Source organism: Oncorhynchus keta, chromosome 23 (assembly GCF_023373465.1).
Source record: "Oncorhynchus keta strain PuntledgeMale-10-30-2019 chromosome 23, Oket_V2, whole genome shotgun sequence".
Lineage (NCBI taxonomy): Eukaryota > Metazoa > Chordata > Actinopteri > Salmoniformes > Salmonidae > Oncorhynchus > Oncorhynchus keta.
Window position 1 is genome coordinate 15,517,352 of NC_068443.1, and position 18,376 is coordinate 15,535,727.

Below are 18,376 nucleotides of genomic sequence, written 5' to 3' on the forward strand. Positions count from 1 at the left end.
TTCCATTCAGCCACGAGCATTAGTGAGTTCGGGCACTGATGTTGTGCGATTAGGCCTGGCTCGCATTCAGCGTTCCAATTCATCCAAAGGGTGTTTGATGGGGTTATGGTCAGGGCTCTGTGCAGCTTCCACACCGATCTCGAAAAACCATTTCTGTATGGACCTTTCTTTATGGACCTCGCTTTGTGCACAGTGGCATTGTAATGCTGGAACAGGAAAGGGCCTTCCCCAAATTGTTGCCACAAATTTGGAAGAACGGAATTGTCTATAATGTCGTATGCTGTAGCTTTTAAGATTTCCCTTCACTAGCCCGAATCATGAAAAACCATTATTCTTCCCCCCACCAAACTTTACAGTTGGCACTATGCATTGAGACTAGTAGCGTTCTCCAAACCCAGATTTGTCCGTCGTATTGGGTTAGTGTTGAGCTCCTCTGTTAGCTCTGTAATCAGTGCTCTTGTCTGAATGTGTGTCCTATGATGCTCTGGCATCTACTCCTGACACCTTCATGAATGAACAATCTCGTCTCCCCGTCGAGCAGAAATGTTCTTTAATTGCGTCGACATGCCATCGCATCCCCTACTCTATCAGACCGTCTCTGAACACACACACACAGTTACTTACACACAAACAAACCTAAGATGACGGGGGTACTGGAGAACTCAGCAGATTGCATGTCCACTGGTATGGGGCCTGTCGCTGCAGCTCAGTGGGTGTGGATGGTGGCGGCTCTCCTCTCATCTTCTTGTCTCCTTTCTTCTCCGATGTAATGAGCTGTCCCAAAATATGTGCTCCTGCCGCTGTGATCCACAGAATGATAGCTCTCACCCACACACACCAGTATATTGAGCTGTGTTGATCACACACTCCGGCCCCTCAATCTGACAGACGTCTCGTTAGCGCTCTGTCTGGATGATCTGGGTGTGGGCTGTGCCCCCGCATATCCCTGTGTGTCTGTGGTGAGCTGATCACACCACTAAGAGACTGGTGGGCTCTGTCTGAGCTACCATCTTCTGAACTTCTGTGTTGAGCCCTATTTAGACTACCAACTACTCTTCCCTCCCTCCGCTCCCCGCTCTTTTACTGGCGTTCTTTCTCTTTGTCCTCTCACTTTCTCTTTGTACTTTCTCTCTCTTTCTCTCCTCGCTTGTGCTCTCTTTCTCTCCTCGCTTGCGCTCTCTTTCTCTCCTCGCTTGCGCTCTCTTTCTCTCCTCGCTTGCGCTCTCTTTCTCTCCTCGCTCGCGCTCTCTTTCTGTCCTCGCTTGCGCTCTCTTTCTGTCCTCGCTTGCGCTCTCTTTCTGTCCTCGCTTGCGCTCTCTTTCTGTCCTCGCTTGCGCTCTCTTTCTGTCCTCGCTTGCGCTCTCTTTCTGTCCTTGCTTGTGCTCTCTTTCTCTCCTCGCTCGTGCTCTCTTTCTGTCCTCGCTCGTGCTCTCTGTCTGTCCTCGCTCGTGCTCTCTTTCTCTCCTCGCTCGTGCTCTCTTTCTCTCCTCGCTCGTGCTCTCTTTCTGTCCTCGCGCTCTCTTTCTGTCCTCACGCTCTCTTTCTGTCCTCACGCTCTCTTTCTCTCCTCGCTCGTGCTCTCTTTCTGTCCTCACGCTCTCTTTCTCTCCTCGCGCTCTCTTTCTCTCCTCGCTCGTGCTCTCTTTCTCTCCTCGCTCGTGCTCTCTTTCTCTCCTCGCTCGTGCTCCCTTTCTCTCCTCGCTCGCGCTCTATCTTTACTCGCGTACTCTCTTTCTCTCCTCGCGTGCTCTTTCTCTCCTCGCTCGTGCTCTCTTTCTCTCCTCGCTCGTGCTCTCTTTCTCTCCTCGCTCGTGCTCTCTTTCTGTCCTCCTCCCCGCTCTCTTAGGTAGAGGTCAAGATGCAGAAGACCGAGTGGATCAGGTGGGAGAAGCTGGAGGGAGAGGGACAGGAGCCCAACGTCAAACAATTCATCCCCAGTCAGTTCCTCTCCGTCACACACACGCATGCTCTCTCCACCTTTTGCGCTCTCTGTCTTACACTAACATATAACAAATTCAGAACTGGTTTCTGGTACTGAAACCTTTTTAATGTGTGTGTGTTCCTGTGTAGACCAGTACCCGTCATCGTCTGCCTCCAGGCGTAACTGGGACAAGGTGGTGGGGGACATCAGTGAGGAGGAGAAGCTGGAGGGACACGCAGCGCTCAACAAACTCTTTCAACAAATCTACTGTGACGGCACTGACGGGGTCAAACAGGCCATGAACAAATCCTTTGTGGGTATACACACACCACGAGAGGAACACACACCACGAGAGGAACACACACCACGAGAGGAACACACACCACGAGAGGAACACACACCACGAGAGGAACACACACCACGAGAGGAACACACACCACGAGAGGAACACGCACCACGAGAGGAACACGCACCACGAGAGGAACACGCACCACGAGAGGAACACGCACCACGAGAGGAACACGCACCACGAGAGGAACACGCACCACGAGAGGAACACGCACCACGAGAGGAACACACACCACGAGAGGAACACACACCACGAGAGGAACACACACCACGAGAGGAACACACACCACGAGAGGAACACACACCACGAGAGGAACACACACCACGAGAGGAACACACACCACGAGAGGAACACACACCACGAGAGGAACACACACCACGAGAGGAACACACACCACGAGAGGAATGGAGAAAGGTGTTTTTGTTTTAGCAGTACACAGTATCACTGACTCTCTTCTCCTCCCCCTGTAGGTAGAGTCGGGTGGTACAGTCCTGAGCACCAACTGGACAGACGTCGGGAAGAGAACGATAGAGATGAGCCCTCCTTATGACATGGAGTTTAAGAAGTACTGAAGAACACTCTCGCTCTCTGTCTCAAATGGATCGCCCATATCTCCACCCCCCCCCCCCTTCCTCCTCCCAGGCCATGTCTGTTAATATATATATTTTTTTTATTTCACCTTTATTTAACCAGGTAGGCTAGTTGAGAACAAGTTCTCATTTACAACTGCGACCTGGCCAAGATAAAGCACAGCAGTGCGACACAAATAACACAGTTACACATGGAATAAACAAACATACAGTCAATAATACAATAGAGAAACGGTCTATATACAGTGTGTGCAAATGAGGTAAGGCAATAAATAGGTCATAGTGGTGAAATAATAACAATATAGCAATTGAACACTGGAATGATAGGTGTGCAAGTAGATACTGGGGTGCAAAGGCACAAAATAAATCAAATAAAAAACAGTATGGGGGATGAGGTAGTAGGATGGGCTATGTGCAGTGATCAGTGAGCTGCTCTGACAGCTGGTGCTTAAAGTTAGTGAGGGAGATAATTGTCTCCAGTTTCAGAGATGTTTCTTTCTCCTCCTTGCCTCCAATGGACATGTCCACTTTATTCCCCCAAACCCACCCTTCCTTCCAGTCCATCTGTCAATATTGGTTTTAGAGCTTTGGTGCTTTTCACCACAGTCCAGGAACCACTGGTAACTCTAGCGTTTAACCATGCTCACAAACACTATAAAGAGGTTAATCGATACGTCTGTCTATCCTATATATATTATAAAAACTGGGAATCATCTGAATGGCCAATTTGGTTAAAGGTAGTGAGTGTAGGGTTGGACCTGATTCCTGGACTGAAAGGTTAGGAAACCCTTTTCACCTCTTGTGGCTGTTCTTGTGTTTAGAGCCTTTCTTTATCCGGGGTGGGTGGGAGGTTTGTCCCATTCACCACCTGGAAAGAATACAAAATATGTGAAATGTTTTTTTTTATTTTTTTATTTTAACTTATTTTTTTTTGTAGAATCTTTTTCCACATCAGCAGCAATACAGTCATGCAATGGAAGTCAAATTTTAATTTCCTTTTCCTCAATGTGATTCAAACTTAAATGTAAGTAAATTATTTTGTTTATGGATCACAATTGTTTGTTTCACTGTGTGTAATGTTGTCTAAGTGACCTCATGGCGTGTTCAGAAGGACAACCATTTTTAAACGTTCTGATAAACACATGTTATGTACATCAAAGGAATCAAACCTGCTCTATTCGTGGCATTTTATCTGCAACATTTGGCTACTGAAGGTGGCCCAAAAGAAAGCTAGCATCGTCAATTACCAATACCAAACACACCCAATCCTGTACTAATCTACTGTACTATATTAAAGGGAGTAGACCTCATCCTCACACACCACGCTCTGCTGCTCTCTGCTTTGAGTGGGTGATCTAACTGCATCATCAGCCCTCACTGAGTTAAGTGAAAAATACACACACCCCTTCCTCACTGAGTTAAGTGTTAAATTCATTGCACGTTGTTTCAGGTGCCGTGGCGATCAAATGGCTTCGGTTAAAACTCTTAACTGCATCTCACGCACCCACACAGCCCCCTCCTGAAGCTGCTCTACTAACATCAAAAGGAGTTAAGCACTTTGCATCGTGGGTAAGATCTCAGCATGACGGCTGCAGTCTTTAGTCTCATTTAACACTTCTAGAACTGCAACTCTGACATTAAAGCTTTCGAGACCTCTGAAACTCACTGCTGCTCTCAAAGTTTTTCACCTTCTGGATCAACTAGTATATTTTCCATATTAACTCCAGTGTGTTTGGCTGCATGCATGCTGTGTGTACGGTAGCATTCATCTCTGCTCTTGACACATACAGTACAGACTCATTTGCAACATACAGTTTGAAGGGCCGCTTATGTATTGAGGACAGCACATTACTGAAGTGCAATAAGAATGGCAAAAATGAATTCTATATGTTTGCACTTTGAAATAGTTATTTCATGCTGATGGGAAATATAGTTACTTTTGAGGAGAACTACAAAGCAAACATCACATGTTGTTAGTAGGCCCTACTTCTGGAGAAATGGTTAGGAAATATTTAGGACAGAAACATTTCTCACTAGCATGATGGATACCTAAAGGCATGCACAGCTGACATACAGTCTAGTCCTCCAACTCATATTTCAGCCTACAGAATACTTCTTACATTTATTTACATCAGAAAGCTCAAAGGAAAGGTGTTAGCTCTTTACATACAAGTTTCCAAAATCATAACTATCACAGATCATATATATTATATATAATTGATATAAAAGCTGTGCTGATGTTACTTTGTTATGTTTGGTTTAAGGTGACGAGATCAGACAGGATGATTTTGTTATCACGGGTATGTGGTATGAAAGAGTACTCTTTTCTAAAGTATGTCATATGGTATTGTAGTCTGTGTTATAGCATATCTTATGATGAAAAACTGAATATCCTTGAAAGATTAGTTTTTTCCCTCTCCCTTGCCCAAATCCACCTACCCTCTTCTCTCTACCCACCTCTCCTTCTCTCTGGACTCTACCAGTCCAGGGCTGGTTGAGGGGTGTTTAGAGGATGCCCAGGATGCGTCCCTCCCACCAACAGCAGGGCATGATGACTCTGCAGGCTACCCTGCACCCGCGGTAGTGGTAGGGCCAGGGTTAGAACCCGTCCAGGGGCTCACAGATCCTCTGGCACTGGGTGTGGCTCCTCCGGCACTCCGTACAGCACATGGGGTCCAGCATGGGGTCAAAGGTCATTGTGCCCTCATCGCCATCCAGGCCACGCTTTATGTTGAGGGACAGAAGGGGAGGAAAGGCAGATAGAGGGAGACAGAAAGGGAGTGAGAGAGAGAGTGAAATACTGATAATAGCCACATTTTTCAACTCCTCTCTAAATCCATTTATGTCTGTATTAATGTGTAATGTGTTTCTGTGTAGAATTATATTTCTCATTCAATGATTTATCTCAAATGCAAACAGAGTCTGTGTCTATGTCTGTGGGAGTATGGTTCCATGTCTGTGGGAGTCTGGGGATGTCTGTTTCTCTCAGGGGAAGGAGAAGAAGGAGGAGCGGTGAGGATTAGGGGAAGTCTGGGGGTCTACACATGGACAGAGTGGCAGGAGGGGAGCAATTTACACTCCTGAAAGGCTCAATGGGACTTTAGTTTGGAATTTTAAAGGGGCTCATGAGGCGCAGAGACTCGGCGTGACAGGCAAACACACACACACGCTCTGAGTGACAGGCAAACACACACACACACGCTCTGAGTGACAGGCAAACACACACACACGCTCTGAGTGACAGGCAAACACACACACACGCTCTGAGTGACAGGCAAACACACACACACACTCTGAGTGACAGGCAAACACACACACACGCTCTGAGTGACAGGCAAACACACACACGCTCTGAGTGACAGGCAAACACACACACACGCTCTGAGTGACAGGCAAACACACACACACGCTCTGAGTGACAGGCAAACACACACACACGCTCTGAGTGACAGGCAAACACACACACGCTCTGAGTGACAGGCAAACACACACACACGCTCTGAGTGACAGGCAAACACACACACACGCTCTGAGTGACAGGCAAACACACACACACGCTCTGAGTGACAGGCAAACACACACACGCTCTGAGTGACAGGCAAACGCACACACACGCTCTGAGTGACAGGCAAACACACACACACGCTCTGAGTGACAGGCAAACACACACACACACACGCTCTGAGTGACAGGCAAACACACACACACGCGCTGAGTGACAGGCAAACACACACACACGCTCTGAGTGACAGGCAAACACACACACACACACGCTCTGAGTGACAGGCAAACACACACACACGCGCTGAGTGACAGGCAAACACACACACACGCTCTGAGTGACAGGCAAACACACACACACGCTCTGAGTGACAGGCAAACACACACACACGCTCTGAGTGACAGGCAAACACACACACAAGCTCTGATTGACAGGCACACACACACGCTCTGAGTGACAGGCAAACACAAACACGCTCTGAGTGACAGGCAAACGCACACACACGCTCTGAGTGACAGGCAAACGCACTCACACGCTCTGAGTGACAGGCAGGCACCCTCACACGCTCTGGGTGACAGGCAAACACACACACACGCTCTGAGTGACAGGCAAACACACACACACGCTCTGAGTGACAGGCAAACACACACACATGCTCTGAGTGACAGGCAAACACACACACACGCTCTGAGTGACAGGCGCACTCACATAATCACACACTGACATTGTGACCCCAACATCTGCTCCTGCTCACACAGCTGTGCATGCTGGGAGAGAGACGGGACCATGACAGAAACCATTTGTCAGACACTCAACTGTGAACATAACATTATATATCTGAGAGAGGATGTGGTCTGGCTGTTCGAATAGGCCAGTGGTGACACAGCAAACACTCAATGAAGGACAAATATTAGTGCTCTGCTGTGGGAATCTTGAGTAACACAGCATACTGACTGATTGGTCGGGGGGACTCGTGATAGGGGTTCTCGGGGTTAAATTCTGCTTCCGGGTCCACTTCCTCCTCTGCCCCGGGTGCCTGGCGACGCTGATGAGGGGCCGCCCTCTTCCTCTGCCCACCTGGGGAGAGCACAGAGACAGTAAATACACTATGGAAGCCAACACAACATAATTTGACATCTGGTCATTATTGGAGCCACTTTTGAAGGCAGCACACCTACATTGCTAATACTAATTTCAAAACTACTAATTGTACTGTTTTGCATATCTCCAGTGCATGTTGCTATGTGCATTGCTATAACTTATTGTTGTTCTGTGATCATTTTAAAGGGGCTGATTGGGTACTGTTGGTGTAGGTGTGACGGAGCCAGAAGATTTGCAGGTCTCCACACAAATCACGGATCTTGGTGATGAGGAAGGCAGGGTCAGAGAGGGGCACGTCAGCTGCCACCCAGATCCATGACTGTTCCTCAAATTTAGCAGGGTTCACCTCATCCTGGAGAGAGAACGACAGGGGGGGGGGTATAAATACACAATAAACATTGAAATGTAAATCATATACAGAGGGGCAAAAAAGTATTTAGTCAGCCACCAATTGTGCAAGTTCTCCCACTTAAAAAGATGAGAGAGGCCTGTAATTTTCATCATAGGTACACTTCAACTATGACACACAAAATGAGATAAAAAAAATCCAGAAAATCACATTGTAGGATTTTTTATGAATTTATTTGCAAATTATGGTGGAAAATAAGTATTTGGTCAATAACAAAAGTTTATCTCAATACTTTGTTATATACCCTTTGTTAGCAATGACAGAGGTCAAACGTTTTATGTAAGTCTTTACAAGGTTTTCACACACTTGCTGGTATTTTGGCCCATTCCTCCATGCAGATCTCCTCTAGAGCAGTGATGTTTTGGGTTGTTTTTTAGGAATAGTTTAACCATGTTAAAATGAGGGACAGATGTAAATGAATCATTAATCACATGAAATAAATAATACTCTTCAGAAGTAACTTTGTCAGAGCAACAAAATAACTAGTGCTTTACAATTTAAACTTGGATAAAATGTGGGACTAAGTGATGGAGCAAGACTTTAGTCATAACTGTGTGTGGTGAGCTTTCTGGCACCCAGAGCTGCTGAGGCATCAGCCAAGTGGGTGCCATGCATTGCGAAGGAGAAGACCAGTAGCTCCATGGTTCCCAGAGCAGCTCTATACATACCCTTCATCAACCATCTCCCTGACCACCTTCCTCTGATCAAGCCATGAACTGTCCCTCTCCATCTTTGGAGGATGCACACAGACTTGTCCTCTACTGGTTGACCTAACTATAGCTAGTGAACTCATCATGTATTGCTTGTTTGTTTTTTGCTTTTGAAGAGCTTTCAAATTGTTATCAAAAGTGATTTAGACATTTAATAAATTATTATTATATTAAAATTCTGATTTATTGAATTCTCCAAAGGCAACTTCATTTAATATTGCAGGGTTTTGATATTCAATGTTGGTGCACAGTTTCTACTTAAAATATCAAAGGAACGCAAAGGCACTCATCTCGTGTAATGACTCAGTAGCTCTTCTGTTGATGAAAAAACCTTTAGGTTCTCTCCAGTATTTAGGTGCTCAAACAAAGTCAGGAGACATTCACATTAAGTCTACAAGCTGACAGAAAAACATGACCTACATATTAAAAAGTATATCATCTGATTTTTAGATCGAAAACACACACATACAGACAGACACAGACACACAGCTAACACTAATAACATGGTAATAACATTGTATTATTAGAGTAATAAACATGTGTTGCTAGTTACTAAACAGGTAATAGATAGTCAGGGAAATGTTATCATCTAACCCAACAGATTACTTTTTCATTTTAAATTATTAGCTTGGGGGACAAACAACAGCAAGGATCCTCCACTGCAGGACCGATAAGAGTTTATCTGACCCAGTGTGTGTGTGTGTGTGTGTGTGTGTGTGTGTGTGTCACCCCTGCGAGACTGATAAGAGTTTATCTGACCCATATTTCCCATCACTCTAAATTACAGCAGATGACCAGCCTGCAGCTACTATTATAACCACATCTCCCTATCTGAGCTGAACACACACACACACAGTTTGGCACACAGCAGAATAAATAAATGGCTGTTTACAAGGCAGAGAGTAAGGTACTGTGTGTATGTGTGTGTTTGTGAGAGAACAGCCCTGCATGATGTTTAATGATGTGTACATGGTGCATATGCAGCGCTAACTGATTTAAATAATCAGACGGCCTCATTTCGGCACAGGGACAGCTTACACACACACACACACACACACACACACACACACACACACACACACACACACACACACACACACACACACACACACACACACACACACACACACACACACACACACACACAGAGAAACACACACAAACACAACTTCCAGCACTGTGACAGCTTGACAGGCTTGTTCAGATGTTGTTAAGATCAGTGTGTTGATCCAACCCACCTCGTCCCAGTTTGGCCAGAGAGCGAGAGTGTGAAAACATGTCTCACAAGTAAAAGCAATCCTTCACTCTGAGAGGCATGTGCTAGTGTGTGTATGTACACGTGTGTGTATAGTGCTGAGCGATTCACCGAAATGTATATTTTCCACTTTTTAAACAACTAATGACTTAGGTGAAATTATTTGAATTGAGTTTTTTTCCATGAGCTCATTATGCACATTGCAGCCGTTTCTCTAGAGATAAATACGTTCAAGCCCGAACTGTGGGAAGTAGTAGGGAGTTGTAGTTTCCAACAGGACAATATTCTACATATTTTAGTGCAGAAAACATGGTAATTAACTACAATGACCATAATCCATTGCACGCCTACTTGTCCGGTCAGGATCGGAGAGGGATAGAGAGCAGTTGCTTTGCGAGGTATTTCTACCTGAAAATACATGATCTAAGTGATCGATAGTTATATTCAGCAGTCATAAAGGTATGCCTTATTTACTTTGAAGATCTACCTAAATAGTGATTTTGTCAGACAGAGAGATGAGAAGATGACGTGGAATTAAATAATAAAGTAATCAAATAAAACAAAAGTAAAATACACAACAACTGAACTATTGTATTAAAGTAATGTGAATAAATGATGGCTAATAAGAGATAAGCAGTAATGGGCAGTCACTACCATCATGGTGTCACGCCCTGGCCATAGAGAGGCTTTTTATTCTCTATTTTGGTTGGGCCAGGGTGTGACTAGGGTGGGCATTCTATGTCCTTTTTTCTATGTTTTGTATTTCTATGTCTTGGCCTGGTATGGTTCTCAGTCAGGGACAGCTGTCTATTGTTGTCTCTGATTGAGAACCATACTTAGGTACCCTTTTCCCCCACCTGTTTTGTGGGAAGTTAACTTTGTCTTTGTTCAAGGCACAGAGCCCAAAGCTTCACGGTTTGGTGTTTGTTCAGGGCACATAGCCCAAAGCTTCACGGTTTGTCTTTGTTCAGGGCACATAGCCCAAAGCTTCACGGTTTGGTGTTTGTTCAAGGCACAGAGCCCAAAGCTTCACGGTTTGTCTTTGTTCAAGGCACAGAGCCCAAAGCTTCACGGTTTGGTGTTTGTTCAAGGCACATAGCCCAAAGCTTCACGGTTTGTCTTTGTTCAGGGCACATAGCCCAAAGCTTCACGGTTTGGTGTTTGTTCAAGGCACAGAGCCCAAAGCTTCACGGTTTGTCTTTGTTCAAGGCACAGAGCCCAAAGCTTCACGGTTTGGTGTTTGTTCAAGGCACAGAGCCCAAAGCTTCACGGTTTGTCTTTGTTCAAGGCACAGAGCCCAAAGCATCACGGTTTGTCTTTGTTCAAGGCACAGAGCCCAAAGCTTCACGGTTTGTCTTTGTTCAAGGCACAGAGCCCAAAGCATCACGGTTTGTCTTTGTTCAAGGCACATAGCCCAAAGCTTCACGGTTTGGTGTTTGTTCAGGGCACATAGCCCAAAGCTTCACGGTTTGTCTTTGTTCAGGGCACAGAGCCCAAAGCTTCACGGTTTGGTGTTTGTTCAGGGCACATAGCCCAAAGCTTCACGGTTTGGTGTTTGTTCAGGGCACAGAGCCCAAAGCTTCACGGTTTGGTGTTTGTTCAAGGCACAGAGCCCAAAGCTTCACGGTTTGTCTTTGTTCAAGGCACAGAGCCCAAAGCTTCACGGTTTGGTGTTTGTTCAAGGCACAGAGCCCAAAGCTTCACGGTTTGTCTTTGTTCAAGGCACAGAGCCCAAAGCTTCACGGTTTGGTGTTTGTTCAGGGCACATAGCCCAAAGCATCACGGTTTGTCTTTGTTCAGGGCACAGAGCCCAAAGCTTCACGGTTTGTCTTTGTTCAGGGCACAGAGCCCAAAGCTTCACGGTTTGTCTTTGTTCAGGGCACAGAGCCCAAAGCTTCACGGTTTGGTGTTTGTTCAGGGCACATAGCCCAAAGCTTCACGGTTTGTCTTTGTTCAGGGCACAGAGCCCAAAGCTTCACGGTTTGTCTTTGTTCAGGGCACATAGCCCAAAGCTTCACGGTTTGGTGTTTGTTCAGGGCACAGAGCCCAAAGCTTCACGGTTTGGTGTTTGTTCAGGGCACATAGCCCAAAGCTTCACGGTTTGTCTTTGTTCAGGGCACAGAGCCCAAAGCTTCACGGTTTGTCTTTGTTCAGGGCACATAGCCCAAAGCTTCACGGTTTGTCTTTGTTCAGGGCACATAGCCCAAAGCTTCACGGTTTGGTGTTTGTTCAGGGCACATAGCCCAAAGCTTCACGGTTTGTCTTTGTTCAGGGCACATAGCCCAAAGCTTCACGGTTTGTCTTTGTTCAGGGCACAGAGCCCAAAGCTTCACGGTTTGTCTTTGTTCAGGGCACAGAGCCCAAAGCTTCACGGTTTGTCTTTGTTCAGGGCACAGAGCCCAAAGCTTCACGGTTTGTCTTTGTTCAGGGCACATAGCCCAAAGCTTCACGGTTTGTCTTTGTTCAGGGCACATAGCCCAAAGCTTCACGGTTTGTCTTTGTTCAGGGCACAGAGCCCAAAGCTTCACGGTTTGTCTTTGTTCAGGGCACAGAGCCCAAAGCTTCACGGTTTGTCTTTGTTCAGGGCACAGAGCCCAAAGCTTCACGGTTTGTCTTTGTTCAGGGCACATAGCCCAAAGCTTCACGGTTTGTCTTTGTTCAGGGCACATAGCCCAAAGCTTCACGGTTTGTCTTTGTTCAGGGCACAGAGCCCAAAGCTTCACGGTTTGGTGTTTGTTCTTTGTTTTGTCGTCGTCATTTTTAATAAAAAAGAAAATGTACGCGTACCATGCTGCACCTTGGTCCTCACCTTCTTCCCACGACAGCTGTGAACACATAGGACATTCACTAATGGTTTTATTCTGTGTTGTTACAGCATTCAACCCAAATAATAACTAGTACATTAAGTGGTTTTAAAAAATTATCGAAACCAAAATTGAAAACTGTGATTATTTTTAAAATAATCAAACCAAAACCAAACAGACCTCAAAAAGCACCAATCATTCAGCACTAGTGTGCGTGTGTGAGGCTCCACAGCTCACAGTCCACCTCCCCATCCTGCCACTAGCTCTCTGATAATCTGACAGCTGCTAACAGGACTTTAAAGCCTCCTTGTATGTTAGCCTCCTTGTATGTGAGCTGGAACTTTATGTGCTTCTCCTGACTGCAGGGTTACTGGCTCATGACCTTCTCTGGCTGTTCATTAAGTTGCTACATTAAGGGAAAAAACAACACCAGTATACAGTAGAGGAACATGAATAGATATATGTTCACCATCAAATACTCCTAAACTGGCTTCACTCTGAGAGAAATGGACAACATGACAGTCGGGCTATAACACATGACTTGGGGCATAGGGGGTGGGGAGTCCCTTGTGTCAGGTGAGGCCAGATCACAGGTCTGGTTTGGGTATAGTTTGTGGCAGAGGAGCCCCCCAAGGCCAGAGAGAGAGCTCATGTTTGGGTCTGGATGCCAATCTACTACAATCTCTTCCTTTCCCTTTACAAGCCCTCGGGCTAAACACATCCAGGCCAACTAACCACACACACACACACCGCCACGGCAGACACATCCACACACAGCTAACCCAGCCAGAGTCAACCACTCAGTTCATCTTAGATCTGTCCTATAATCGCTTAAATTACCTCAGTCCCTATACCTACCCCACCCCCCAACCCTCAGCCAATGTTAACCGTGTCTGACAGTTGATAGGTGTGTGTCGTGGTCAGATAGGTAACCCAGAACTTCTCTGACCTGATACCTTCACCTTTAGACAGACAGAGACACACAGAGGAAGGTGATGAGTGAAGTAGCACGCAAGTGTTAGAGAGGGATGAAGAGAGAGACGGAAAGAGAGAGATAGAGAGACAGAGGCACTGGCGTACAGGACACACCCACAGCCCCAACAAGGCTGAGGGGCCCATGAGATCTGCGGGCCCATGTGCCTGTCATCAATGTCTATTTATTTTTTTCATGTAATAAATCATTTTGACAGTAACCTTCTAAAAATACATTTATTGATATACCTTTTTTGATTTCCATATGTACCAGGAAGATAAGTGTTTGTTTCTTGGGCTTCAGGAATGTATCTGAAAAAGTTCCTCAGGCCTTGAAAACGAAACATTTAAACTGATTGAAAGTATATCCATGAACAAATGTTGTGGTCAAGGCTACGATGGTGACAGTGCAATGAGTGGAGCTTAATCAGGTGTTCTAAAGTTCATATCAGACAGAGAGCCTAATGCTTCTTATGTAGTTCTTTATGAATTTTAGTTTAGAGAACGAGCTCTTTGCAGAAACGACAGTTACAGGGATGGTAAAAACAGCTTGATTGCCGTAGCAACCTCAGGGAAACTGGGTAGAAGGGAAGAGTGCTAATATTAAAGCAGTTTTGCAATATCTTTAATTGCGTTTCTCATTCTCCTTAATTGCCGGCCTCAACACGTCACGGAACAAGATTAAGTGAATAGGAAGCTCTGGGGACAGGTCGTCTGGATATTGGACAGACAATAAATCAGCAGATACAAACAAGTTGTCATATTTTGCAGACAACAGTTCTTGAGGGCTTGAACAAAAAACGTGGTTTGATTTTCGTTCTTACTGGTGAATTGACGATTGAGATTGAGGAATATCAACAGTCCCTTATCTCTGGTATATCTTGGTATGCATCATTCAAAAATAAATTTTAATTGTGTGCAGCGCAATGGACATATAATTCACAATGTCTCAGGAAAGACTGTCTGGGTGGGCAATACCCAGTATAGAAAACAGTCGGGCCTGCAACCTGGACCTACAGGCCATGGGGAAAACAGTACTTCAGAAGACCAAGGGAGTCTCAAGTTGGATTTCATTTGTTTTAGGCCTCATTTCATTTTCCTTAAATATTGCAGTCCTATTAGCGTGTAGGCTATTAGCGAGACAATAAATAGTAGCTGAATTTATCCTCAAGGCAACTACTTTTTTCCTCATTGTTAGGCTATTTGATGTGTCATTTTTATAAAAAGAGTATAAATAGCACCTAAATCGCAGCTAAAGACACTATAGATGGTATTATACAGTACAAGTCAACAGTTTTGACACACCTACTCATTTCAGGGTTTTTCTTTATTTTTTCCTATTTTCTACATTGTAGAATAATAGTGAAGACATCAAAACTTTGAAATAACATATGGAACACATATGGACAAATCAAATATATTTTATATTTGAGATTCTTCAAAGTAGCCAACATTTGCCTTCATGACAACTTTGTACACTCTTGGCATTCTCTCAACCAGCTTCATGAGGTAGCCATCTGGAATGCATTTCAATTAACTGGTGTGTCTTGTTAAAAGTTAATTTGTTGAATGTCTTTCCTTCTTAATGTGTTTGAGCCAATCAGCTGTGTTGTGACAAGGTAGGGGTGGTATACAGAAAACAGCCCTATTTGGTAAAAGACCAAGGCCATATTATGGCAAGTACAGCTCAAATAAGCAAAGAAAAATGACAGTCAATCATTACTTTAAGACATGAAGGTCAGTCAATCAGGAACATTTCAAGAGCTTTTAAAGTGTCTTCAAGTGTAGTTGCAAAAAACATAAAGTGCTATAATGATATTGGCTCTCATGAGGACCGCCACAGGAGAGGAAGACCCAGAGTTACCTCTGCTTCAGAGGATAAGTTAGAATTACCAGCCTCAGAAATTGCAGCCCAAATAAATGCTTCACAAAGTTCAAGTAAAAGACACATCTCAACATTAACTGTTCAGAGGAGACAGCGTGAATCAGGCCTTTGTGGTCGAATTGCTGCAAAGAAACCACTACTAAAGGACACCAGTAAGAAGAAGAGACATGATTGGGCCAAGAAACATGAGCAATGGACATTAAACCAGTGGAAATCTGTCCTTTGGTCTGATGAGTCCAGAAAATAGTTTAAAATTGTCACCGAAAGTGTTCGAGTGCCTTCCCATTCGGGTGGAGCTCGGCGGTCGTCATCACCGGTCTACTAGCTGCCACCGATCCCTTTTTCCCTTTTCGTTTGGTTTTGTCTAATTGTTTTCACCTGTTCCTTGTTGGGATTTTTGGGTTGGGGTTATTTAAATTCGATTAGCCCGCTTGTGTTTGTGCGGGCTTGTTGCTGTATATGTAAGAGGTGTATTGATTGTTGTTGGGTTGTCGCTGTCCGGGTTATACCAGTGATACTTGGGTTGTGTTTTACGCCTGTGTTCGGCGTCACCCATTGTACGCGTTCCTGTTTTTGGACATTAAAGCGTTTTCCCCTCGAATCTTCTGCTCTCTGCGCCTGACTCCACACCCATCACTCTTCGGGCGTTACAAAAATAAAGAAAAACTTTTGAATGAGAAGGTGTGTCCAGACTTTGGACTGGTACAGTAACTAAAGATAGTAAACTTCATAATGAAACAATCCCTACTAAGCTAGCGTTTTGAGGGTGGACTCACAGTATTTTTTTTACATTAACAGACTGGTTTTACTTTCTATCCAAGCTGTGAGAAGGCGAGGACAGCTCATGTCATGCAGGCTCAGGTAGCCTATATATTCAGCTGTATATTTAAAAGAAAATCAATTGGTAGCTGATTAGTATTCTGTTGTATCGGAAATTCATTTGACAATCTGCATTGTTTGAATTTTGAACTTTAATTTGTGAATTATATTATTGCCACAAGCCAGAAGTAAAAGAATGTCAGCATTGTGATACCGTGTATGGCTTCGTGAAATGTCAGAATTGTGATACCGTGTATGGCTTCGTGAAATGTCAGAATCGTGATACCGTGTATGGCTTCGTGAAATGTCAGCATTGTGATACCGTGTATGGCTTCGTGAAATGTCAGCATTGTGATAACGTGTATGGCTTCGTGAAATGTCAGCATTGTGATACCGTGTATAGCTTCGTGAAATGTCAGAATTGTGATACCATGTATAGCTTTGTGAAATGTCAGCATTGTGATACCGTGTATAGCTTCATGAAATGTCAGCATTGTGATACCGTGTATGGCTTCGTGAAATGTCAGAATTGTGATACCGTGTATGGCTTCGTGAAATGTCAGAATTGTGATACCGTGTATGGCTTCGTGAAATGTCAGAATTGTGATACCGTGTATGGCTTCGTGTAATGTCAGAATTGTGATACCGTGTATGGCTTCGTGAAATGTCAGCATTGTGATACCGTGTATGGCTTCGTGAAATGTCAGAATTGTGATACCGTGTATGGCTTCGTGTAATGTCAGAATTGTGATACCGTGTATGGCTTCGTGAAATGTCAGCATTGTGATACCGTGTATGGCTTCGTGAAATGTCAGCATTGTGATACCGTGTATGGCTTCGTGAAATGTCAGAATTGTGATACCGTGTATGGCTTCGTGAAGTGTCAGCATTGTGATACCGTGTATAGCTTCGTGAAATGTCAGCATTGTGATACCGTGTATGGCTTCGTGAAATGTCAGCATTGTGATAGCGTGTATGGCTTCGTGAAATGTCAGCATTGTGATACCGTGTATAGCTTCGTGAAATGTCAGCATTGTGATACCGTGTATGGCTTCGTGGAATGTCAGAATTGTGATACCGTGTATGGCTTCGTGAAATGTCAGAATTGTGATACCGTGTATGGCTTTGTGAAATGTCAGCATTGTGATACCGTGTATGGCTTCGTGAAATGTCAGAATTGTGATACCGTGTATGGCTTTGTGAAATGTCAGAATTGTGATACCGTGTATGGCTTCGTGAAATGTCAGAATTGTGATACCGTGTATGGCTTCGTGAAATGTCAGAATTGTGATACCGTGTATGGCTTCGTGAAATGTCAGCATTGTGATACCGTGTATGGCTTCATGAAATGTCAGCATTGTGATACCGTGTATAGCTTCGTGAAATGTCAGCATTGTGATACCGTGTATAGCTTCATGAAATGTCAGCATTGTGATACCGTGTATAGCTTCGTGAAATGTCAGCATTGTGATACTGTGTATAGCTTTGTGAAATGTCAGCATTGTGATACCGTGTATAGCTTCGTGAAATGTCAGCGTTGTGATACCGTGTATAGCTTCGTGAAATGTCAGCATTGTGATACCGTGTATAGCTTCATGAAATGTCAGCATTGTGATACCGTGTATAGCTTCGTGAAATGTCAGCATTGTGATACCGTGTATAGCTTCGTGAAATGTCAGCATTGTGATACCGTGTATAGCTTCGTGAAATGTCAGCATTGTGATACCGTGTATAGCTTCATGAAATGTCAGCATTGTGATACCGTGTATAGCTTCGTGAAATGTCAGCATTGTGATACCGTGTATAGCTTCGTGAAATGTCAGCGTTGTGATACCGTGTATAGCTTCGTGAAATGTCAGCATTGTGATACCGTGTATAGCTTTGTGAAATGTCAGCATTGTGATACCGTGTATAGCTTCATGAAATGTCAGCATTGTGATACCGTGTATAGCTTCGTGAAATGTCAGCATTGTGATACCGTGTATAGCTTCATGAAATGTCAGCATTGTGATACCGTGTATAGCTTCGTGAAATGTCAGCATTGTGATACCGTGTATAG

General features: G+C 44.5%; 1 protein-coding gene and 1 pseudogene across 1 annotated transcript; one reads left to right on the plus strand and one right to left on the minus strand.

The window, feature by feature from the left end:
- The first annotated feature begins 641 nt into the window (after positions 1-641).
- Positions 642-2,129, plus strand: LOC127911146 (uncharacterized). Its single transcript, XM_052477411.1, has 3 exons — positions 642-713; positions 1,042-1,937; positions 2,071-2,129. The coding sequence occupies exons 1-3, from the start codon at positions 642-644 to the stop codon at positions 2,102-2,104; spliced, it is 1,002 nt and encodes a 333-aa protein (XP_052333371.1). The 3' UTR covers positions 2,105-2,129.
- A 742-nt stretch (positions 2,130-2,871) lies between these two features.
- The window catches only part of LOC118402505 (leukocyte cell-derived chemotaxin 1-like), a 30,680-nt pseudogene continuing 15,175 nt past the window's right edge, over positions 2,872-18,376 (minus strand).

What these genes read in the sequence shown, in the direction of transcription:
- LOC127911146 (XM_052477411.1), top strand. Translation starts at nt 642, where the DNA reads ATGACGGGGGTACTGGAGAACTCAGCAGATTGCATGTCCACTGGTATG. An exon ending in CTGTCGCTGCAGCTCAGTGG is followed by an intron (nt 714 to 1,041) that starts GTGTGGATGGTG and finishes AGCCCTATTTAG; the next exon opens with ACTACCAACTACTCTTCCCT. An exon ending in CGTCAAACAATTCATCCCCA is followed by an intron (nt 1,938 to 2,070) that starts GTCAGTTCCTCT and finishes GTTCCTGTGTAG; the next exon opens with ACCAGTACCCGTCATCGTCT.